Consider the following 24681-nt stretch of genomic DNA (forward strand, 5'->3'; position numbering starts at 1 on the left):
GAAGCCCATTTGTATTCATTTAGATTAACTGACATTTTGGTTTGGGCTTCAATTTAGGTTGTGTTGCTACTAAAGTATTTAAATCACTGATTCCTGTGTTTTTCCAGAATTCTCTCTTCTTGTTGCTTTCTGTAAGTTCTGTAACTTAGATGTAAAGTTTGTTTAAATTTATTTTGACAGTGTTTTGGAAATTGAAATTACTTTAGATGGCCTTTCAATACTTAGAAAACTCAAGCCAGGTATGGTGGTATGTCTGTAGTCCCAGCTACTTGGGAGGCTGAAGTGGGAGCATCAGTTGAGGTCAGGAGTTCAAGACCAACCTAGGCAGCATAGCAAAATAAATTTCAAACTCCTTGGTATAGTATACAAAGCTCTTCACAATATGTGTTCTGTCTTGAAAGCCATCCCCTGCCCTCCATGCATACACACACACACGTTATATTCCTGCCTCACCACCAAAGCCTTACATTGTGGCTTTTTTTTCTTTTTTGGTAATTTAATTTAAAATCATAATTTTTTGGACTTGATCATACTTGGATTTTGACCCACACAAATGAGAATCAGGGTGTTTGTGGGTTTTTTTGTTTGTTTTTTAAGACAGTCTTCCTGTGTCACCAAGGCTGGGGTGCAGTGGCATGATCATAGCTCGCTGCAGCCTCAAACTGCTGAGCTCAAGTGATCCCCCTGCTTCGGTCTCCTGAGTAGCTGGGACTACAGGTGCACGCCACCAGGCCTGGCTGATTTTTTTTTTGTTGTTTAATTTTGTGTAGAGATGGGGGACTTGCTTTATTACCCAGGCTGGTCTCAAACTCCTGGCTTTAAGCAATCCTTTTGCTTTGGCCTCCTAATGTGCTGAGATTGTAAGCATGAGCCATCATGCCTGGCCAAAATCATGAGAGATATTTCATAATTATTATGAAAAGTTATAATAGTTTTATTGAGCACTGTGTGCCAGCTACTGCTCTAAATACTGTGCTTGAATTAGCTCAATCCATGTAACAACACTTAAAGTAGGCATTATTATTCTCATTTAATGAGGAAACTGAAGCACAGAAAATTAACAGTAGTCAGGATTTGAAACCATTATGCCTTCAGATATTGGGCACATAACCACTATATTATCTTGTCTTTTGTATAAGCAAGAATGCCACTCTTTTCTGTTGGGGGTATCCTTTTCCAGGGACATGAGTGCTTATATTCTCTCTTTTTTTTTTTTTTTGAGACGGAGTCTCGCTCTGTCGCCTAGGCTGGAGTGCAGTGGCGCGATCTCGGCTCACTGCAAGCTCTGCCTCCCAGGTTCACGCCATTCTCCTGCCTCAGCCTCCTGAGTAGCTGGGACTACAGGCGCCCGCTACCATGCCCGGCTAATTTTCTGGTTTTTAGTAGAGACGGGGTTTCACCTTGTTAGCCAGGATGGTCTCCATCTCCTGACTTCGTGATCCACCTGCCTCAGCCTCCCAAAGTGCTAGGATTACAGGCGTGAGCCACCACGCCTGGCAGAGTGCTTATATTCGCTGTCTGTAGCTTCTGACTCTTAATATCGGAATATTTGAAAAACTAACCAGAAAGCATCTAAGTGGCTGGGCATTCACGCCTTCTGGCATTTTGGGAGTCTAAGACAGAAGGATCGCTTGAGGCCAGGAGTTCAAGACAAGCCTGGGCAACATAGTGAGACACCCACCCTATCTATACATACATACATACATACATACATACATAAAGCATCTAAGTGAACTTAGAGCTAAACTATGTGGATGGTTTCGGTGAATATTTCATTCAGGCAAGGTGAATCCTTGCCAATTAATCTCACCCCATACTTGGTATTTCCCTGGCAGATACCACACTTATGCCTGCCTCATTCTCTCTTCCTGGGTAGATTGCCAGCTTCTGGCTCTTGAGCCCCGTTCTTGTCTTTCACGTAGAACATCCCCTTTCTGTTCACATAACCATTCTCATTGATAGGGTTAATAAAATTGATTACAATCAAACCTACATCTACCTCCCCAGTAGATGTGGAATTTCTACTCCCAGAATTGTGGAAGTTCTAAATTTGACAGGGACTTGAAGACCAGGCGTTGGACATCAAGCAATTAAGTTACCATAGGTGCTTCTGTAAAACTGAAGTTTAATTTTTTTTGTAATTAGAGTCAGGGTCTTGCTATGTTGCCCAGGTTACATTTAAACTGCTGGGATCAGGTGATCCTCCTGCCTCAGCTTCCTGAGTAGCTGGGACTATAGGCCTGAAAATGTAATTTTGGTTTTCTTTTTGGTTCCTGATTTTTAGTGGGACTTTCCCATTTGTTAATATGATTTCTGTCTTGAATCTTGTGCTTCAGTGTACTTTGAAACCAAGCTGATTTTTGTTTGTTTTGTTTTTTTGTGTTGTTGTTTTTTAAGATGGAGTCTTGCTCTGTCGCTGAGGCTGGAGTGCAGTGGTGCAATCTCGGCTCACTGCAACCTCCGCCTCCTGGTTTCAAGCGATTCTCCTGCCTTAGCCTCCTGAGTAGCTGGGATTACAGGTGCCTGCCACCACGCCCGGCTAATTTTTTTTTTTTTTTGAGATGGCGTCGCACTCTGTTGCCAAGGCTGGAGTACAGTGGCACAATCTTGACTCACTGCAACCTCTGCCTCCTGGGTTCAAGTGATTTTCCTGCTTCAGCCTCCCAAGTGGCTAGGATTACAGGCACATGCCACCACGCCCGGCTAATTTTTGTATTTTTAGTAGAGACGGGGTTTTGCCATGTTGGCCAGGCTGGTCTTGAACCCGTGACCTTAAGTGATCTGCCCTCCTCAGCCTCCCAAAGTGCTAGGATTACAGGCGTGAGCCACCATACCCGGCCTTTGGTATTTTTTAGTAGAGATGGGGTTTCTCCATGTTGGCCAGTCTGGTCTCAAACTCCAGACCTCAGGTGATCCGCCCACCTTGGCCTCCCAAAGTGCTGGGATTACAAATGTGAGCCACTGTGCCTGGCCTGAAACCAAGCTGTTTAGTAGATATGATTCTGTGATGTACTTAGTATATTTGCATTTGAGTTATAGACTTTGTATGGTAAAAAGAAAAGTTTTTAAAAAGAGAAAAAAATATGTATGTATATTTGCATAGTTTTGGGGCCTATATATAAAAATGGTTAAAGTTGTTTGTGTAGAAGGAGATAGAAAGGAAAGCTAAGAGAGGAAGTAAAAGGAGGAAGCCATCCTTAACATAAACAAGACCCTTGCCAGGCAAAGTGGCTCATACATGTAATCCCAGCACTTTGGGAGGCTGAGCCAGGAGCATCACTTGAGCCCAGGAGTTTGAGACCAGCCTGGGCAACATAGTGAGAGACCCTGCCTCTACAAAAAAAAATAATAATAATAATAATAAAAGGGCCAGGTGTGGTGGTGGGCACCTGTAATCCCAGCTACTCGGGAGACTGAGGAAGGAGAATCACTTGAACCCAGGGGCAGAGGTTGCAGTGATCTAAGATTGCACCACTGCACTCCAGCCTGGGCAACAGAGCGAGACTCCATCTCAAATAAAATAAAGTAAAATAAAAAGTGAGACTCTGTCTCAAAAAAAAGTTGTATATAGCCTATACTTTATATCATCAACTTTAATATTCAAATTTAGCCTTGCAGATGGAACTATTAATATTTAGTAGCTATTACTTTCAGCTGCATTTACATAAATGTGACTCATATTCAACATTGTTACTTTCCTTTTGTTTTCCCTACTATTTATTTCCACTTCCGTAAAAATATTAAAATAATGGCTAACATTGAACACTGGCCATGTGCAAGGCATTGTACTAAGTACTTTGTGTAGATCATCTCTTTTTAATCTTCACAAAGAAAACAAAACTATGAAATAGAATGTTATCCTTGTTTTACAAATACAGAAACCGAGTTTTAGTGTCGTTAGGTAATTTCCTTGGGGTCACACAACAAATACATTGTGAGGCTGGAATTTGTATGCTGGAATTCCCACTCACCCACTGTGCTATCCTGCTATAAACAGAAGTTTCCTCTTGCTGCAGATGCATTGGTTACCATGGAAGTAGACTTCTGTCAAGCCAAAGAGAATGCCGAACTTAAAAGTACATAAATAAACCCTTTGAGTGTAACTCATTGAGGAGCTTTATTGTGATTAATTTTCAGAGAAGGAGTAAGTCAGGAAACTAATTTGGTAGAATATTTTAGCTGCAAAATCCTTGTTTACCAGTATAAAAAGAATTATCTTATAAAATCATTCTTTGCAGGACCCTGTGAAATTTATGTTGATTTTTTTTTTTTTTTTTTCAGACCGTCTTGCTCTGTTGCACAGGCTGGAGTGCAGTGAGTCTTGGCTCACTGCAGCCTCTGCCTCCCGGGCTCAAGCCACAGATGTGCAGTACTGCACTCGGCTAATTTTTGTGTTTTCTTTTTAGTAGACCTGGGGTTTCACCGTATTGGCCAGTCTGGTCTTGAACTACTGGCCTCAAGTGATCCGCCCACCTCTGCCTCCCACAGTGCTGGGATTACAGGCATGAGCCACCACGCCTGGCCTGATGGTGATTTAAAATGCTCTTTCTTCATTACTTCTTGAGTAGCTCTCCAGTTTTACAAATGAAGCCACATGGATCTTCCAAGGCCTTATTTAAATTCCAGGGCCTTTTTTCTGTGTATTTCTTTCCAAGAAGCTTATTTACTTTTCCTTTCTTCTTTTCTTTTACTTCCTTTCTGCTTGCCTTTTTTTTTTTTTTTTTTTTTTTTAAGACGGAGTCTTGCTGTTGCCCAGGCTGAAGTACAGTGGCATGATCTCGGCTCACTGCAACCTTTGCCTCTCGGGTTCAAGCAACTCTCCTGTCTCAGCCTCCTGAGTAGCTGGGATTATAGGCATGCGTCACCACGCCTGGCTAATTTTTGTATTTCTAGTAGAGACGGGGTTTCACCATGTTGGCCAGGCTGGTCTTGAACTCCTGACCTTAGGTGATCTGCCCACCTTGGCCTTCCAGAGTGCTGGGATTACAGGCGTGAGCCACCGCACCTGGCCTCTTGCTTGCTTGTTTTCTTATCTCCTCCCTTCCTCCCTCCCTCCCTTCCATTTCTTTTCCTTCTTTCTTTTCTTTTTTTTTTTTTTGAGACAGAGTCTTGCTCTTGTCACCCAGGCTGGAGTGTAGTGGCATGATCTCGACTAACTGCAACCTCTCCCTCCCGGGTTCAAACAATTCTCCTGCCTCAGTCTCCCGAGTAGCTGGGACTACAGGCGCCCACCACCACACCTGGCTAATTTTTGTATTTTTAGTAGAGATGGGGTTTCACCATTTTGGCAAGGCTGGTCTCGAACTCCTGACCTTGTGATCCGCCCACCTTGGCCTCCCAAAGTGCTGGGATTGTAGGCGTGAGCCACTGTGCCCGGCCCATTTCTTTTCTTTCTTTGGGGTCTTGCTCTGTCAGGCAGGCTGGAGTGTAGTGGGGATCATGGCTCGCTGCAGCCCTGAACTCCCAGGCTCAAGTGAACCTCCTAACTCAGCCTCCCAAGTAGCTGGGACTGCAGGCACTGGTCACCACACCTGGCTATTTTTGTTGTTACTTTTTGTGGAGACAGTCTTGTTGTGTTGCCTAGGCTGGTCTCAAACTAGCCTCAAGCCATTTTCCTACCTCAGCCCTCAAAAGTGCCAGAGTTACAGGCTTGAGCCGCTGCGCCTAGCCAATAGACTTCTTTTCATTTTCTAAATTAATGTAGATTATTTTCAGCTTCTGAAATACTAGAAGACAGTTGAAAACCATGATTACTCTGGTCTTTCTATTTCTCCTTCAATTTAACTGTCTTATTTGAGTCTGTAGAAGAGATAAAATTTCATGGTCTTATAGAAAACATCTGAAATTTTGAAATGAGCCATCATATAGGATTGCTTGGCCTATTTTCCAATATTCAGCAGCTCTCATATGATCTATTGTTTGTTAAGGGGGCGGTGGATACAGTCAACAGAAAGAATCTTTTTTTTTTTTTTTTTTTTCCGGAAACAGGGTCTTGCTCTGTCGCCCAGGCTAGAGCACAGTGGTGCCATCTCGGCTCACTGCACCCTCTGCCTCCCAGGTTCAAGTGATTCTTGTGCCTCAGCCTCCTGAGTAGCTGGGACTACAGGCATGCGCCGCATGCCCAGCTAATTTTTTGATTATTTGTAGAGACCAGGTCTCACTATGTTGCCCAGGCTGGTCTTGAACTCCTGGCCTCAAGCAGTCCTCCTGCCTTGGCCTCCCAAAGTACTGGGATTACAGACATGTGCCACCACTCCCAGCTCCAGAAAGACTCTTTATCAGACCATGAACTATATTTAATTTGCGAGTAGATCCCGACTTGAATAATCAATCTGCTCTTTACTGACTCAGCCACCTTGGGTAAGTTACCTAAACTGAGCCTTAGTTTCTCCATCTGTAAAATAGTATAATGTAGATAATGATGTAGATAAATACTTTGTAGGGTATCTGATGCCTAAGAGGTACTCAGTGAACTTTTCTTTCCCTGCCTAGGTTTAAATTAGAAAAGAAAAAGGTCAAATTAGGAGTCTTTTAGTAAGCCCAAGTGAACCATAGCATGAGAAATAGGGTGTAAAAGCACTGAGAAAAATCTTGCATTTTCCTCTGAAAGGCACACAATTAGCATAGTATAAGCTCCCAGCAGCACTGGAAAAATGACACAAGTATTTAATAGATTAGATTAAATCTGAGAAAAGTACGTTTAATGGCATCTTTGTATCAACTGATGTTTTATTTTTCATCCCACCCCACCAGTTCTCTTTTCTATAATATTCTGGATAACCTTTTCCTGATTCCATAAGGAAAATGTCTGCAGAGAATAATAAATATGAGTAAGGCTATGTAGCTAATTACAGGTTACATTCTCTCTGACCCACCTCAGCAAACTTACAAAGACCAATAAGAACTTGAGGAGTATTATTCCTTGTCTGTCTTTGTCCTTCCCCTTACAATTCTACTTTGACTCTCTTACTTTCATATACAGTTGACCCTTGAACAACATGGGCTTGAACTGCGTGGGTCCACTTATAGGTAAATTTTTTTTTCAGTAAATACAATCAGCCCTCCATATCAGCAGGTTCCACATATACAACCAAATGCAGATAGAAAATATGGTATTCAGCCAGGTATGGTAGCTCGTCCCTGTAATTCCAGGACTTTGGGAGGCCGAGGTGGGAGGATTGCTTGACCCCAAAAGTTTGAGAAGTTTGAGACCAGCCTGGATAACATAGTGAGACCCTGTCTCTATAAAACAGCTTAAAAATTAGCCGGGCATGATGCATGCACCTGTAGTCCCAGCTATTCAGGAGGCTAAATGGGAGGATTGCTTGAGCCTGGGAGGGCAAGGCTGTAGTGAACCTGATTGCACTACTGCTCTCCAACCTGGATGACAGAGTGGAGCCTTGCCTCAAAAAAAAAAAAGAAAGAAAGAAAAGAAAATACGGTATTCATGCATGCAAAACTCCCGTTTACAGAGGGCCGACTTTTGTATCTGCAGGTTCCTCAGGGCCAATTGGTATCCACAGGCAGTCCTGAATCCAGCCCTCTGAGGGACGGCCACACTAATCTTGTGCTCAAAACCCTCAAGAATACAGAGTAATCTTAGGCAGCTGCATCCTGGCGTCAGCATGCCAAACTTGGGAGTAGATATCTGTTACTTGTCTTGCGTGTTGTCTGGTCAGGGAAGAAAAAAAAATATTAAGCAGAACTTCGAGTTCACATGGAAAGGATGTGTCCTTCAGAATGACCTCACTGCGATGTCAGGGGTGATTCCTCACGTTATCCATCTCCCAGTTATATCTGCTTTCTTTTTTCTTTTAAAGAAGGCAGCACAGAGGTCAGGAGTGCATTCACTCCTAACTCTGGAGTTTTGCTTTTTTTTTTCCTAGGAAGCTAGCAAAGACTGACTTGTAATTGGCAATAATCACCTCTAGGAATAGAATTACAAAATTACATAATTTGTGATATTTGGGCTTTCTTACCCCAGAATGTCTCCTGACCCACAGGATACTATATCTGAAAACCTCACTAACGGTGCCTTTTCCAGGCACTAATGGATTAGTGTATATTATTTTTCATATTTTCTTCTCTGTCGGGCATTGAGGAGTTATACATGACAGGAATAGATAACTTCAGAGCATTACTGCCTGGGAAGGGCAGGCTTTGGAGAGGTATCTCGGTTGGGGCTTTAGGAAGTGATGGAAAAGCATGAGGCTACCTGGGCAGACGTGGGGTATTATAGAAAGGAAAGGTGTGTAAAAGTGTGGAGGTGAGAGGGTAAAAAAAAATCTCCATTTTCTTTTTGTAGTTGCAAATAGGAAAGAGTGACAAAAGAGGAACAGTAGCATGGACATGTGTATGTATGATAAAGCTTAAGACTCAAACAATTAGCAAATTAATAAAATACATGATTCCTTTTATGCTTGTATCTAATGAATGATATCTTTATATCTTGATTATATCTTAGTGTGGAAACTTTTTGCCTGAAGCACAGTCTATGGCAAGCAAGATAGAAACCTAAATTTGGAACTTAAAATACTTTTTTTCATGAGCACTAAGGGCTTTAATCAAGGCTCAAAATCTTTTTTTTTTTTTTTTTGAGACGGAGTCTTGCTCTGTCACCCAGGGTGGAGTGCAGTGGCACAATCTTGGCTCACTGCAACCTCCACCTCCCAGGTTCAAGCAGTTCTCCTGCCTCAGCCTCCAGAGTAGCTGGGATTACAGGCGCTCACCACCACTCCTGGCTAATTTTTGTATTTTTAGTAGAAACGGGGTTTCACCATGTTGATCAAGCTGGCCTCGATCTCCTAACCTCGTGATCCATCCACCTCGGCCTCCCAAAGTACTGGGATTACAGGCGTGAGCCACTGTGCCTGGCCCTCAAAATCTTAAACCATAAAACAGCTATGACAGTAGAATTATAAACAGGGCCGGGCGCGGTGGCTCAGGCCTGTAATCTCGGCATTTTGGGAGGCTGAGGTGGATAGATCACCTGAGGTGTGGAGTTCGAGATCAGCCTGGCCAACATGGTGAAACCCCATCTCTACTAAAAATACAAAAATTAGTGGGGCGTGGTGGTGCATGCCTGTAATCCCAGCTCTTTGGGAGGCTGAGGCAGGAGAATTGCTTGAACCCAGGAGGCGGAAGTTGCAGTGAGTCAGGGTTATACCACTGCACTCCAGCCTGGGCAACAGAGTGAGACTCCATCTCAAAAAAATAAAAAAAATAAAATGATAGTAGTGGTTCAACTAAAAACAACTGAAAAGATTTAAATTTTTTTGTTTGTTTGTTTTTTGAGATAGGGTCTTGCTCTGTCACCCAGGCTGGAGTGCAGTGCCATGATCTTGACTTACTTCAGCCTCAACCTCCTGGACTCAAGCAATCCGCCCACCTCAACCTCCCCGGTAGCTGGGACCACAGGTGTGCGCCACCATGCCCGGCTAATTTTTGTATATTTGGTAGAGTTGGGGTTTTGCCATGTTGCCCAGGCTGAACTCCAACTCCTGAGCTCAAGCCATCCACTCACCTCATCCTCCCAAAGTGCTAGGATTCCAGTCATGAGCTACCACGCCCAGCCAAAAGTGACTGAAAAGATTTATATGTGATCATATCATACACTTGCAATAGCAGTTTTTGGTTTGTGGCTCTAGTGATTCTTTGCTAGCTTTGTGCTACTGTTACATGCAGCTTTGTTTCTAAGAGCCACGTAAATACTTTGAGAGTACACCCTGTTTTTCTACTTATTTGTTCATTCAGCTATTTTTGGAGTGTCTACCATCAGATCCTATTAGGTGTTAGAGATACAAAGATAAAATCTCTGCCTTCTAAGAATTCAGTCCAGTACATTCTTGGGGAATTAGGTTTTCTGCTTATCAAAGAGTATATCCATGGCAAGGTTTCTCACCTCAAATTGACATTTTGGGTCAGATTATTCTTTGCTGGAGGGCTTTCCTGAAGAGTGTTGTAGGATGTTAAGCAGTTTCCCTGCCTCTGCCTACTAGATGCCAGTAACCAGCCCCATCACCTGGCCCAAGTTGTGACAATCAAGCAACTCCAGACATTGCCAGATTCCTGGGATCAAATCTGTAATAAGAACCAGAGTTTATCTGTGTCATTGACCGTGAGTTTTGATAAATGAGTTTTGAGAAAATTCATACAAAGCTAGCAGATGTAACAAAGAAGGAACCTAGATCCATTGCACAATGCTTGTTATTACTCCACATGACTTCTCAAAGAGGAATTAGATAACAGCCATGCTGAGTAACATCTACGAAATGTTTCATTTTTTAGCTTGGATGTCTATGAGATCTCCTTCTGAGTTACTGTATATAGGAGAATAATTGTTTGGTTTCTTAGGGACTCCACTAAAACAACAAAACAATATAAGCCACTGGAGGGAAAGAGTCTAATGCATAATAAAAACCTTAGTCTTTTCCGAGCTGTTTGTTCCAGCATTTCCCTTTTCTTGTTAAGAGTGAAAGTATTTTCTCCAATGAGTATCCTGGACAACTGGCATATTTAGAAATGTTTCCTGTGTTCTTCAGGCACATAACTTCAAATTTTGTTACTTTACTAAATAGGACTTTTCTTCACTTACTGCTTTTCCATGTTCAGACAACACATGAAGAACATTGAACAACCAAAAATTCACTTTAATAGTCTTTTAATGCTTGTTTTCCAGTAGTGCCTTGCTTCTCTAAGTAGAGGATCCACTTTCCTGTTGGAAAGAGCACTTCCCTAGAAGTCTTAAAACCTGTATTTTAGGTTCACCCTTGGCACTCTTATTAAACATTTCATTTAGCCTCTCTCCGTCTTGATTTCTTTACTTGTGGTAGACTAATAGATATAGAAAGAGGTTCTTTTATCCTGTTTTCCTGATAAGTTCCTAAATTCCATAAATCTACACTTCTTGCTCACACAAACTTTTATATATCCTTATTCTTATACAATATCCACATTGCCATTTCTGTGCCTAATAGAGTTTTGATTCATCATGGATAATCTGTCGTCAGAAGAAATTCAACAGAGAGCTCACCAGATTACTGATGAGGTAAATGTTTTACCTAAAATAAGTAAATAATTCTATTTCAGTTTTCATATTGGAGGGGTGAGAGAGCCTTCTTAGGGACCATTTTGGCCTCTTCCTAGTCCATTAATATCAAAGAACACATTTGCTCCTTAGTGCCATTGCTGGTTTTTATTTTCTTTTTAACTCACCAGAAAACTAAAGTAAAAACAATTTGTATGATTTTTATTTTTTAGGTAATTATTAATATTACTGAAGTGCAACAAAGATACTCTACTATGTATTTGAGAAATGCTAGACTTCTATTTAACAATTTCCTAATATCTGTAATCTACTTAGATTTCTACCTACATTAAATTTTTATGACTTTATAAAATTTTTATTCCCATGAACTTCACCATCCAAATATTCTCTCTTTTTTAAAAAAACTTTTTCTTTCAACATCACACTGGAAGTCCTTACACATTTTCTCTTAAGGAGCACCTGAAAATAACTAAAAATGTAGTGATCAACTTACTTTTTTTTTTTTTTTTTTGAGACGGAGTCTCACTCTATTGCCCAGGCTGGAGTACAGTGATGCAATCTCGGCTTACTGCAACCTCTGCCTCCCGTGTTCAAGCGATTCTCCTGCCTCAGCCTCCCGAGTAGCTGGGATTATAGGTGCGTGCCACCACGCCCAGCTAATTTTTGTATTTTTAGTAGAGACGGGGTTTCACCATGTTGGGCAGGCTGGTCTCGAACTCCTGACCTCGTGATCCGCCCACCTCAGCCTCCCACAGTGCTGGGATTATAGGCTTGAGCCACCGCACCCAGCCATTGTTTTGTTTTAAAGGGTAGGATAGGCTGGCAATTCTTTTTGTTTTTTCCTTTAATGGAAACAGTCTCACTATGTTGCCTGGGCTGGTCTTGAGCTCCGGTACTCAAGAAATCCTCCTGCCTCGGCCTCCCAAAGTGCTGGGATTATAGGCATGAGCCACTGTGCCCGGCCTGAGCTGGCAATTTTTAAAGATAGAATAGCATCATGAATTTGGCCTGTGATCAGATTTTTTTTTCTACATATTTTGGAATGCTAAAATTCTGTGTTTTTTCCTAGTCTCTGGAAAGTACGAGGAGAATCCTGGGTTTAGCCGTTGAGGTAAGAAAATGTTAGTCATCAACTTAAGTATAGAAATTTATAGGAGAGATCCTAATACTTCTGGCTGGAATTAGTATTAAAGGGTAATGTATCAATATGCTTTATTATTTGAAATTAACAGTTGCTGAAATGTGAAACCATGCACTAATGGGAATTTTCTGTTTTTCCCTTTGACAGTATTGGAATATGACAGGGAAGATGAATTCACTATGAGTTTGTGACTTAATTATTTTGGGGGGCTGCTATGTTAAATTGTGTTAGTTTAAGAATACTAGTTCTGTCTGTAGCTCTAATCCTCTGAGAGCTTGGGTTTCTAAATTATTCTGTCTTGCTATTTGTCAGCTCTTGTAGGTTTTGTTTCTGTTGTTTTTGGTTTGTTTTGTTGTACTATCAGCTTTTTCCCCCCTTCTCTTAGTCTCAGGATGCAGGAATCAAGACCATCACTATGCTGGATGAACAAAAGGGTAAGTTAAATTATTAGCAGAAATTCCTAATTTGACTATGATGCCAAAAAGCCCTATCAAATTAGCCACATACAAATTTCAGCCTTTGGGAGAGCCTTCCCTTTGTAAAATAAGAATGTTATGTTTACTTCGTGTCTTCTGATTTGAATTATATGTCATGTTCACTGTCTATTTGGGATGGCGGGAAACAATGCCCAACTGTATATACCAAGTATGTGTTAGGCCAGCATGGCTTATTTTGTGTATTGGTTATATGTGCCTTAGACATTATGATAGTAACGTAGCTGGGATTACAGGTGCCCGCCACCATACCCAGCTATGTTTTTCTATTTTTTTGGGGTGGGGAACGGAGTTTCGCTATTTTTGTCTATTTTTGGGGGGTGGGGGACGGAGTTTCGCTCATGTTGCCCAGGCTGGAGTGCAATGGCGTGATCTTGGCTCACTGCAACCTCCTCCTCCTGGGTTCAAGTGATTCTCCTGCCTCAGCTTCCTGAGTAGCTGGGATTACTGGCGCCCACGACCACACCCGGCTAAGTTTTTGTATTTTTAGTAGAGATGGGGTTTCACCATGTTGGCCAGGCTGGTCTCGAAGTCCTGACCTCAGGTGATCCACCCGCCTTGACCTCCCAAAGTGCTGGGATTACAGGTGTGAGCCACCATGCCCGGCTTTTTTTTTTTTTTTTTTTTTTTAATTTTTATTTTTTGAGACAGAGTCTTGCTCTGTCACCCAGGCTCGAGTGTAGTGGTGCAATCCCAGCTTACTCCAGGATCCTCTACCTCCCACGTTCAAGTGATTCTCCTGGCTCAGCCTCCTGAGTTGCTGGGATTACAGGTGTTCGCCACCACACCCAGCTAATTTTTTGCATTTTTAGTAGAGACAGGGTTTCACCATGTTGGCCAGGTTGATCTCGAACTCTTGACCTCAAGAGTCACTTGATCCACCCATCTCGGCCTCCCGAAGTCCTGGGATTATAGGCGTGAGCCACCGTGTCTGGCCAGACATTACGATATTCTTACATCACCCTCAGAAATCAAGTTCTAAAACAGATCTAGATTCAGGTGTGCTTGGAAACACTTGAGTTGAGTTGGCCCTGAGTAATCAGGTCTAGTTTTTATTACTCTTATAATAGCCCTCAGGTTTTGAACCTGTTATAGAAATGATGGGGATTTGACCTGGTCAAAGTACCCTTAACTTGGTTGTAAGGATGATCTCTAAATAACCGTCCCTTGGTCTTACTATACAAGATTCTTTTTTTTTTTTTTTTTTTGAGGGGGAGTCCCACTCTGTCATCCAGGCTGGAGTTCAGTGGTGCAATCGCAGCTCACTGCAACCTCCAACTGCCAGGTTCAAGCAATTCTCCTGCCTCAGCCTCCCAGGTAGCTGGGATTACAGGCACCCATCACCACACCCAGCTAATTTTTGTATTTTTGTAGAGATGAGGTTTCACCATGTTGGCCAGGCTGGTCTTGAACTCCTGACCTCAGGTCATCGCCCACCTCGGCCTCCCAAAGTGCTGGAATCACAGGCGTGAGCCACCATACCCAGCCATATACAAGCTTTTTAGAACAAATTTTTCCACAGCAAGAGGCTAGGTGCCTCCAGATCAGTACGTGAAAGATTGTTATCATGTTGAATTGCTTCTAATACCTTTTGACATACTCACTGTGGGGAGTTATTGGTAGATTCAAGGTTGAAGTTTGCTGTTCAATAATAATAGCATTTTCTGGTTGACACTGTGAATGGAACACAAAGTGTTAACTTCACAACTTATTCTTAGAACAACTAAACCGCATAGAAGAAGGCTTGGACCAAATAAATAAAGACATGAGAGAGACAGAGAAGACTTTAACAGAGCTCAACAAATGCTGTGGCCTTTGTGTCTGCCCATGTAATAGGTGAGTTGATAAATTAAGATGGTTTCAAAATAAATAATGAGAGTACCCCACCTTCTCCCACCAGCTAAGGTCAGAAGTATGACTGGGCTGAATGAGGAACTCTATTAGATAAATCTAAGTTATCTCTCCTTCAGGCAGATTAAGCTTTTTGTGTAAATACTGCGTGTTCACTGAAAACTGTGCCTTATATTTGACCAATCCTGGGATCAAGTCCAATTTCAATTTGTAGTAATACATGAAAAGGTTAGGAAGTATAGGGAAATGTATATCTGGATGATGGAGAGCAGGATGGAGTTATTTTCTTTTCCTTTCAAAGGAGGAGTATTAACAAAATATATATTTTGTGGTAGGCACATGAGGGATGGCCAAAAGAGTAGAAGAGTTGGGAAAGAATGGCAAAACATAAAAAATACATAAATCTAATGTTAGATTATATGATAGTGACCAAGGCTAGGTATACAGAACTGATAAAGGTTGGGTTGGAGAGCATCTTATAGAAGAGGTAGGATGTGGATTAGGCTTTGAGTGATTAGAAGGATTTGGACGAACAGGGAGGAACAGTGAGGGCATTTCCTATGAAAGGTTCAAAATAAAGATTAACAAGGAGCTCGACTTAACTGAGCTGTGTGACTCATGTAGATGAGAAGTGGAAAGTAAGATATAAGTAGGTAGTAGAGGAACTTGAATGCTAAACTAAGGAGTTGACAGATTGGAGTGAAGTATAAAAAGAAATGACAGTATCTGGACATTGAATGACTGTACTCACTGCTGAAAGTTTTGTTTTTGTTCTTTTTCTGAGACAGGGTCTCTGTTACTGAGGCTGGAATGCAGTGGTGTGATCACAGCTCACTGCAGCCTCTCTTTCCTGGGCACAAGAGATTCTCCCACCTTGGCCTCCTAAAGTGCTAGGATTACAGGCATGAGCCACTGCACACAGCCAAAGTATTTTTTTTTTTTTTTTTTTGAGACAGAGTCTCACTCTGTCACCAGGCTGGAATGCAGTGGCGCAGTCTCAGCTCACTGCAACCTCCATCTCCTGGGTTCAAGTGATTTCTCCTGCCTCAGCCTCCCGAGTAGCTGGGACTACAGGCGCATGCCACTACACCCAGCTAATTTTTGTATTTTTAGTAGAGACAGGGTTTCACCATGTTGGCCAGGATGGTCTTGATCTCTTGACCTCATGATCCGCCCGCCTTAGCCTCCTCAAGTGCTGGGATTACCAGTGTGAGCCACCACATCTGGCCTCAAAGTATTCATTTTTAAAGAGGTTCTTAGACATTAGTATTTCATCCAGTTCTCAGCTGGTCTTGTAAACCAACAGTGGTTATATTTTTATATTTTCAGATAAGTGTTTTTATGTAACAACATTTTTGTGCCATTTCTACTATAGAAAGTAGAGATTAATTGCTTGTCAGTCAACTTTAGTGTTTGTTTTGGCCATGAGGAGTTAAGGTTTGACAGTGTTCTTCCTAGTCTTATCCATTGGCTTCCTATTCTAACACAAGTCTGTTGACCTGTTTACACCTTGGTTGACCAACTGAAAGTTTCTATTTTTTGAGACGGAGTCTCGCTCTGTCACCCAGGCTGAAGTGCAGTGGTGTGATCTCGGCTCACTGCAACTTCCACCTCACGGGTTCAAGTGATTCTCCTGCCTCAGCCTCCCAAGTAGCTGGGATTACAAATGTGTGCCACCATACTCGGCTAATTTTTATATTTTTAGTAGAGACAGGGTTTCGCCATGTTGGCCAGGCTGGTCTCAAGCTCCTAACCTCAGGTGATCTGCCCGCCTCTGCCTCCCAAAGTGCTGGGATTACAGGCGTGAGCCACCGCTCCTGGCCAAAAGTTCATATTTTAATAACTATGACTTGTCAATCAGAGTTTAGCAGATTACTTTAAGCAAACAAGTTAAAATGTACAGATTATTTGATACAAACTCTTAGATATGTTTTACAAACATAATTGTACCTTTCTCTTGTGTTCCATGTACCTTCTTGGAAGAGTACAGAAGAGGGGAAGTAGATGAATTTTCTTGAGATCAGATGTTAGGAGAACAAGGAGAAAGAAGTCTCCCCTAAAATCTTAGAGCAAGATCAGCTCTAAGTCACATGTTGATAAACAGGAAGAGCACTGAATTAGACCTAAGATGGTCTAATATCATAGAAAGTGGGAAATGCAGCTACAGAGTATTAATTTTATGTCTCTTTGTGTATCCCAGCCAAGCATAGGCAAGCTTTTCTTGAAGACTGGTGGGAAACAAGGTAGGGTATGGTCCTGAATCAGCATTCTTCAGCCTCTAACCTCAGTAGAACCCTTTCTCAGTGGATCAAGAGAAGGCACTACTTTTTTAGAGATGGCCTCTCCCTCTGTCTCCCGGGCTTGAATGCTGTGGTGCCACCATAGCTCACTGTAGCCTCAAACATCTGGGCTCAAGCGATCCACCCACCTCAGCCTCCCAAGTAGCTAGGATTACAGGTGCGTGCCACCATGCCCAGCTAATTTTTGAAATTCTTTGTAGAGACAGGGGTCTTGCTATGTTGCCCAGGCTTGTTATCAAACTGCTGGCCTGAAGAAATCCTCCCACTTTAGCCTCTCAAAGCACTGGGATTACAGGCTTGAGCCACTGCACCCAACTGGCACTTCTTTCTTTTTTTTTTCTGGCATTTCTTGAGAGATGGAATCAAGGGGCTGCTGTAACAAAACAGTTCCCTGAAGAGAAGAAAGTATTATCTCAGTTAAAGATGTCTGATTGTAATTGCGTTTCTTCCACCTATTTCTTTCTTATACCATTGAGACCTTGGCCAGTATGATATCTCTTATCCTCAGCTCTGTTCCTATCATTCTTGCCTGTGTCTTGATCTTTCTAATCTGCTAGTCTGTGTTTCAGTTAGGCTCATCATATGAATAACCATAACATGAGCTTCTTAAAGGTAGACATGAGATCTTAGTCCTTTGTATAAGACCTAGTCTTCATACCAGCAGTAGTAGTAACAACCCAGGTCAGGTCCAGAGTTCCTTATTTGCTGCTTGGAAAAACTTTTTCTTTTCTTTCTCTCTTTTTTTTTTTTTTTTTTCGAGACAGGGTCTCGCTCTGTTACTCAGGCATGGCTCACTACAGCCTCAACCCATCCTCCAGCGTCAGCCTCCTGAGTAGCTGGTATTACAGGCACATGCCACCATACCCAGCTAATTTTGTATCTTTTGTAGAGACAAGGTTTCACCATGTTGGCCAGGCTGGTCTCGAACCCTTGGACTCAGGCAGTCTACCCACCTTGGCCTCCAGAAGTGCTGGGATTGCAGGCATGAGCCATTAAGCCCTGCTGGCCATTCAGAAATCTAAAAAACTCTGAAAGCTAAAGTTTTGTTTTATTTTTGCTGTAATGGTGCCACAACTCATTAGGGTATAAAATGTAACCTGAACTGAAGCTATGTTTAGTCTTTATTACTTGCTGTAAATATTAATTGGTTTCACTACAGAAATACTCTTTTTGAGTCAGGGTCTCACTCTGTCACCCAGGTTGGAGTACAGTGGTATGATCTTGGCTCACTGCAGCCTCGACCTCCTAGGTTCAAGTGATCCCCCCACCTCAGCCTCATGAGTAGCTGGGACTACAGGTGCATGTCACCATGCCTGGTTTGTTTTTAAAAACTTTTGTTTCTTCTTTTTTTTTTTTTCTCTTTTGAGACAGAGTCTCACTCTGTTGCCCAGGCTAGAGTACAGTGATGCAATCTCAGTTCACTGCAACCTCTGCCTCCTAGGTTCAACCAATTCTCCTGCCTCAGCCTCCTAAATAGCTGGGATTACTGGTGCCTGCCACCACGCCCAGCTAATTTTTGTATTTTTAATAGAGACGGGGTTTCACCATGTTGGCCAGGCTGGTCTTGAACTCCTGACCTCAGGTGATCCACCTGCCTCGGCCTCCCAAAGTGCTGGGATTACAAGCATGAGCCACCATGCCTGACCCTGTTTCTTTTCTTTTCTTTTTTTTTTTTTTTTTTGAGACAGAGTTTTATGTTGTCGCCCAGAATGGAGTGCAGTGGTGCAATCTCAGCTCACTGCTACCTTCGCTTCCTGGGTTCAATCGATTCTCATGCCTCAACCACCCAAGTAGCTGGGATTAGAGGCATGCACCAACACCTTGCTAACTATTGTATTTTTAGTAGAGACGGGGTTTTGCCATGTTGGCCAGGGTGGTCTTGAACTCCTGACCTCAAGTGATCCACCCACCTTGGCCTCCCAACGTGCTGGGGTTACCGGCATGAGCCACCACACCTGGACTTTAAAAAGTTTTTGTAGAGATGAGGTCTCACTATGTTGCTCAGGCTGGTCTCAAACTCCTAAGCTCAAGCAATCCTCCCACATTGGCCTTCCAAAGTGTTGGTATTACAGAAATGAGCCACCACGCCCAACGTCACTACAGAAATACTAATGTATTTAATTATGTGGTACTGTCCAAAACATCTTGCCCCCAATGGATTGGGGTAACAGCTGTGGGCCTGTGCATTAATTTAAGGTACTATTCTGAACATGTTAATTTAATCCTTAAACAGTAGCCTTAATATGAGATAGATGTTCTTTATTATTATAATTTTACATCCAGGCTACACTATGTAGTGGAAGAGCTGGATTCAAAACCAGGCAGAACCCTTGCTTTTTTTTTTTTTTTTTTTGAGACGGAGTCTTGCTGTATCACCAGGCTGGAGTACAGTGGCATGATCTCAGCTCACTGCAACCCCCGCCTCCCAGGTTCAAGCGATTCTCCTGCCTCAGCCTCTGGAGTAGCTGGGATTACAGGTGTGCACCACCACGCCTGGCTAATTTTTGTATTTTTAGTAGAGCTGAGGTTTCACCATGTTAGTCAGGCTGGTCTGGAACTCCTGACCACGTGATCCACCCACCTTGGCCTCCGAAAGTGCTGGGATTACAGGAGTGAGCCACCGTGCCCAGCCCACAAATCCTTTTTTAAAATCTCATATTTTAGGCAGTAATTGATAAATTGTAATTCTAATTAACAAGAATTTGAAAGGAGACAGATTTAAAATGGGAAGTCTCAGAATAGTAAACTGCTTGATGTCCCAGTTTAAACATTCTTTTTTTTTTATTTTTATTTTTTTGAGATGGAGTCTCGCTCTGTCGCCCAGGCTGGAGTGCAGTGGCGTGATCTCGGCTCACTGCAAGCTCCGCTTCCTGGGTTCACGCCATTCTCCTGCCTCAGCCTCCCGGGTAGCTGGGACTACAGGCGCCCACCACCACGCCCGGCTAATTTTTTGTATTTTTAGTAGAGACGGGGTTTCACCGTGTTAGCCAGGATGGTCTCAATCTCCTGACTTCGTGATCTGCCCGCCTTGGCCTCCCAAAGTGTTGGGATTACAGGCGTGAGCCACCGCGCCTGGCCTTAAACATTCTTAGATAAGGTATTCTTCTGTCTTAACTTGCCTGTTTTATAAAGTCTAACAATGGCACAGAGTTTGAAGACAAATTGGCATTTCTGGACCACTTACTAGAGAAGTTCCAAATTGGCACTATGGGTTTTCTGCTATTCCGATCTTAAGTCATACTGAGATGTAAAAATTCAGCTCTGACTAATTAAAATGAATATTGAATTATATTTCATTCAGTAGTTTAGTGCTTCTTCCATCCTGCTCACTGGAGACACAAATATGAGTAAGGCATACCTCTGGCCCTGCCTGTTTTATTTATCATGACATTATTTTTTATACCTCACATAGTATCGGATATACAGTAGTTACTTGATAAACACTTGTTGATTTGAGTGTCCTTGAGAAACTTGTTGGCTGGTGGGAGAGTTTGACGTGTAAAAAGATTTTTTAAAATTACAATGAAAATATATAAGAAAATAAAATACATAATAGAAGTAATTAAGAGAAATCTTAATCACTAAGAGGAAGGAGTCTCAAAGCAGTCCATTGGTTTTTGCCTTCTCTCATATTGTCTAATTTTAGGAAAGAATATCATCACCGAAAATTCTGAGGAAAAATGAAATGTGCTCTGGTTTAAATAGTTTTCTTATTTTTCTTTTTATCTAGATTCTCAGATGTTGGTTGTTTCTATGAAACCAGGCAGGAAATTGAATGCATTATGTTTTTAAAACTTTAAACCTGCTTCTGTTCTGTTTGACTGGCATTTACTATTTTCTGCATTTCATTCTCTCACCTAATCTCTTCCTTTCTAATCTGCTTACTAAAAATGAAGATTTAACATCAGAAGCCGAGCTCAGTAACTGATCAAAGGGAACTTTAAGATGCAGTCTTGTGGCGCAGTTTGGGCTGCTAACCTGCTATCTAAAGGTGATGCTTCAAATGGCTTTTCTGTGCATGTGCATGGATTTTATGAATGGTGAAAACTGTCTCTAAACCTGTGTGGTGGTGTGTAGTGTAAAGTGAATTTGTTCTTGATGGGTGCTATCTCACAAAAGATGGACTTGACAAAAGGACCTTAATTTATAATACCATCCTTTGACAAGTGTCTCTGATAACTAAGTTTTTGCTAAATAACATTTAAGATTACCAAAATAACAATACTCCTAGAGTTTCTTAAGAAATTTAAAATAGGTTGATCTTTGAGACAGCTGCTGCAGTCTAGTTCTGATAAAAGGTAAGGGAAGTCATGCTAAATGCTTCTCTGTCTTCATAGACTTTGATTTTAGCATCCTGTCTTCCATTAAGTTTCCCTACTTTTTTCTGGTTCTTGAGTCATGATCTCTTCTTATTAAAGTTTTGCTTCTAATGATTTGGATTACCCATGATTTAGGCCACTGCCAAATTAAGGAATCAATTGCCAGTCTAGTCATCTCAAATCCTATTTGGAACAAGGTGGGATATGAAATTTTAAATGCTACCATATCTGGTATCTTCTTTCCTTAAATAAGGGTTTCCCCTCTACATATGTTATAAACTATTCTATAATTCCTGTTACATCATGTGTTAACTTGCTGTGATTTCATGTTGAATTAATACAGAACTAACTAATCTTAATTTTTCATGGGAGATCAGCTTACTGTTTATTATTGTGTCTGACTCTTTTCTTAAGTTTAAATCTTTATGAGAATTATGAACATGATTAAATGTTAAAAAATTAAGTATTTGATTTCTACCCTTTGTTTCCTTCCTTCCTTTTTTCTTCTTTCCGTAGTTTGACCATCCAAAGCACACACACACTCACATTCACTCTTTATTATTAGTTAATATTTATTTGGTCCCTTTTCTCCTTGATGTGAAATAGTCACAGCTAATATTTAGTTTTATTTTTGCTATTTTTAATTCAGTTAAAACTAATATTGATGCAACCAAAACTAAAAAAGAAATTATTGTTTTTGTGCTTATACCTTGATATTTACAGTTTTATGCTTGATAGCAGCTTCCTGAATTGACTAAGGGATATTTCAGATTCTTACTTAAAACTTGCTTTTTTTTTTTTTTTTTTTTTGAGACAGAGTCTTGCTGTGTCCCCCAGGCTGGAGTACAGTGGCTCAGTCTCAGCTCACTGCAACCTCCTCCTCCTGGGTTCAAGCGATTCTCCTGCCTCAGCCTCGCGAGTAGCTGGGATTACAAGCGTGCGCCACCACACTCGGCTAATTTTTTGTATTTTTAGTACAGAAGGGGTTTCACCATGTTGGTCAGGCTGGTCTTGAACTCCCGACCTCAAGTAATTCACCCGCCTTGGCCTCCCAAAATGCTGAAATTACAGGCGTGAGCCACACACCCGAAAACTTGCCATTTTTGAATGAGACATTTAAGTGGAAAAAAAAAAAGTTCCAGTTAAAGACTATTAGACCACTCAAAACTAACAGTCAGTTGTAAATCTAAGTTTCTAGGTGGAGTTCTGAACTTCATTAAAATTTACCACAAATTTACTTAGGCATTTTATCATGAAGACTAATTTCTTCCCAGAGGGGCTGTACATTTTATTTTCAAGAGTCCTGTCACAGATTAGAACTATTCTTTCTTACTGTAGACTAAAACAACCTGGTCCTAGTAATCTTTCATGTCACGATATTCCAACTACATTCATCTACCTGTAGATCTCAAAGCTAAGAAATGGTAATGGACCAAAAAGTAAACATGCCAGTTGGTAATCCGTGCACTTACAGGCATGAACTGTTGACTAAGGGTCAGGTTGAAGTTGAAGCCAATGAATAAAAATATTTATCCAGTGATTTACAAAGCAGTTTTATGTCTGTTATCAACAGAACATTTTACAGCTCTGCTAAACATTAAGTATTGTTATTATCCTAGCTTTATGTACAAAGAAAGGGATGCTCTGAAATTGAAGTTTGCTTAAGATTCTGTAGCTTCTGAATGACATGCCTAGGATTGGGATTTAGTTATTTTACTCCAAATGCTGTTACTTTTTTGTTTTTTGTTTTTTGTTTGTTTGTTTGTTTTTAGACAGAGTCTCACTCTTTCGCTCAGGCATGATCTCGGCTCACTGCAACCTCCGCCTTCCGAGTTCAAGTGATTCTCCTGCCTCAGCCTCCCAAGTAGCTAGGATTACAGGCGCCTGCCACTGCGCCTGGCTAATTTTTTGTATTTTTAGTAGAGACGGGGTTTCACTATCTTGGCCAGGCTGGTCTTGAACTCCTGACCTCATGATCCACCCACCTCGGCCTCCCAAAGTGCTGGGATTACAGGTGTGAGCCACCGCGACTGGCTTTTTGTTTTGTTTTGTTTTAATCCTGACATGTCCCTTTGCTTCTTCCAGATTAATTATTTAGTGTTCCAATATATAGACTACTAGAGTCTATAATAGACTACCAGAGTAATCTAAAGTACTCCTCCTAGATCGCTAAATGTCCCACTGACCTTATGTAAAGCAACAACAAACGATTCCCAGGCTTTACCCCATGTGTATTGGAGTAGAATCTTCAGAGTGCAACCTACTATCTATGTGTTCTACAGCAGGGGCCCTCAACGCCCCCAGCCATGGACCACTATTGGTCCATGGCCTGTTAACAGAAACTGGTCCTCATAGCAGGAGGTGAGCATTATTGCCTGAGCTCTGCCTCCTCTCAGATCAGCAGTGGCATTACATTCTCACAAGAGCAAGAGCCCTATTGTGAACTGTGCATGTGAGGGATCTAGTTGTACGTTCCTTATGAGAATCTAACTAATGCCTGATGATCTGAGGTGGAACAATTTCATCCCCAAAGCATCCCCTGGTCCCCATTCATGGAAAAATAGTCTTCCATGAAACTGGTTCTCCAGTGCCAAAAAGGTTGGGGACTGCTGAGGTCGCTCTGATACTCTGTCAAGTTTGGAAGGTATTACCTTTAAAGCATCTAAGACCCTTTGGAAGGAAAGTAAATTAGTTTAAAAACATATTTATATTTGTGAACTTTTTAATTTTATTAACTTAGATAAGCAGCTATCTGACAATGCCTTAAAAACAGGTTCCAACTTGGTGGAGGAAACTCCAGGGTGATAGGAAGTGACAGGATCTTGAGCAACCAAAAGGCATTACCTAGAGTGGACGTGCTGAATGAGACACACTGAACTGTCACACCACCTCTTCATAAACATGCAGAACATACTATAACTGCAAGAAAAACAAGTAGTTTTTTTTCCCATCCCATTTGAAGGTAAACATGCCAACACAATGCAAAGCTGTAAAAAAATTCAAAGTCAGCCAGGCGCAGCGCGGTGGCTCACTCCTGTAATCCCAGCACTTTGGGAGGCCGAGGTGGGTGGATCACGAGGTCAGGAGATCGAGACCATCCTGGCTAACACGGTGAAACCCCATCTCCAAAAAATACAAAAAATTAGCCGGGCGTGGTGGCGGGCGCCTATAGTCCCAGCTATTCAGGAGGCTGAGGCAGGAGAATGGCGTGAACCTGGGATGCGGAGCTTGCAGTGAGCCGAGATCGTGCCACTGCACTCCAGCCTGGGCAACAGAGCGAGACTCCGTCTCAAAAAAAAAAAAAAAAAAAAAAAAAAAAAAAAAATTTCAAAGTCAGCTTTTTATGTCTTTTCCCCTTGGTACAGAAAGAACATCTTCAAAGATACAGTCTTTTTTTTTTTTTTTTTTTTTTTCGAGATAGAGTCTCACTCTGTCACCAAGGCTGCAGTGCAGCGGCACGATCTGGGCTCACTGCAACCTCCACCTCCCAGGTTCAAGCGATTCTTCTGCCTCTGCCTCCTGAGTTGCA

At 41.8% G+C, this 24681-nt stretch overlaps 1 protein-coding gene across 5 annotated transcripts in view; it reads left to right on the top strand.

Annotated features, from left to right (window-relative positions):
• The window catches only part of SNAP23 (synaptosome associated protein 23), a 41869-nt gene that overhangs the window by 9699 nt on the left and 7489 nt on the right, over positions 1-24681 (top strand). For 4 of the 5 annotated variants that reach the window (XM_054452103.2, XM_054452098.2, XM_054452102.2 and 1 more), the window contains 4 exons: positions 10977-11047; positions 12117-12158; positions 12574-12622; positions 14401-14518. In XM_054452103.2, the coding sequence (XP_054308078.1) occupies positions 10991-11047; positions 12117-12158; positions 12574-12622; positions 14401-14518 (266 nt within the window). In that variant the 5' untranslated portion in view covers positions 10977-10990. Of the gene's footprint in view, positions 1-9998; positions 10118-10976; positions 11048-12116; positions 12159-12573; positions 12623-14400; positions 14519-24681 lie in introns of all 5 variants that reach the window. The other variant, XM_063652145.1, reaches the window with a different exon arrangement.

This window comes from Pongo pygmaeus, chromosome 16, assembly GCF_028885625.2.
Source record: "Pongo pygmaeus isolate AG05252 chromosome 16, NHGRI_mPonPyg2-v2.0_pri, whole genome shotgun sequence".
Classification (NCBI taxonomy): Eukaryota; Metazoa; Chordata; class Mammalia; order Primates; family Hominidae; genus Pongo; species Pongo pygmaeus.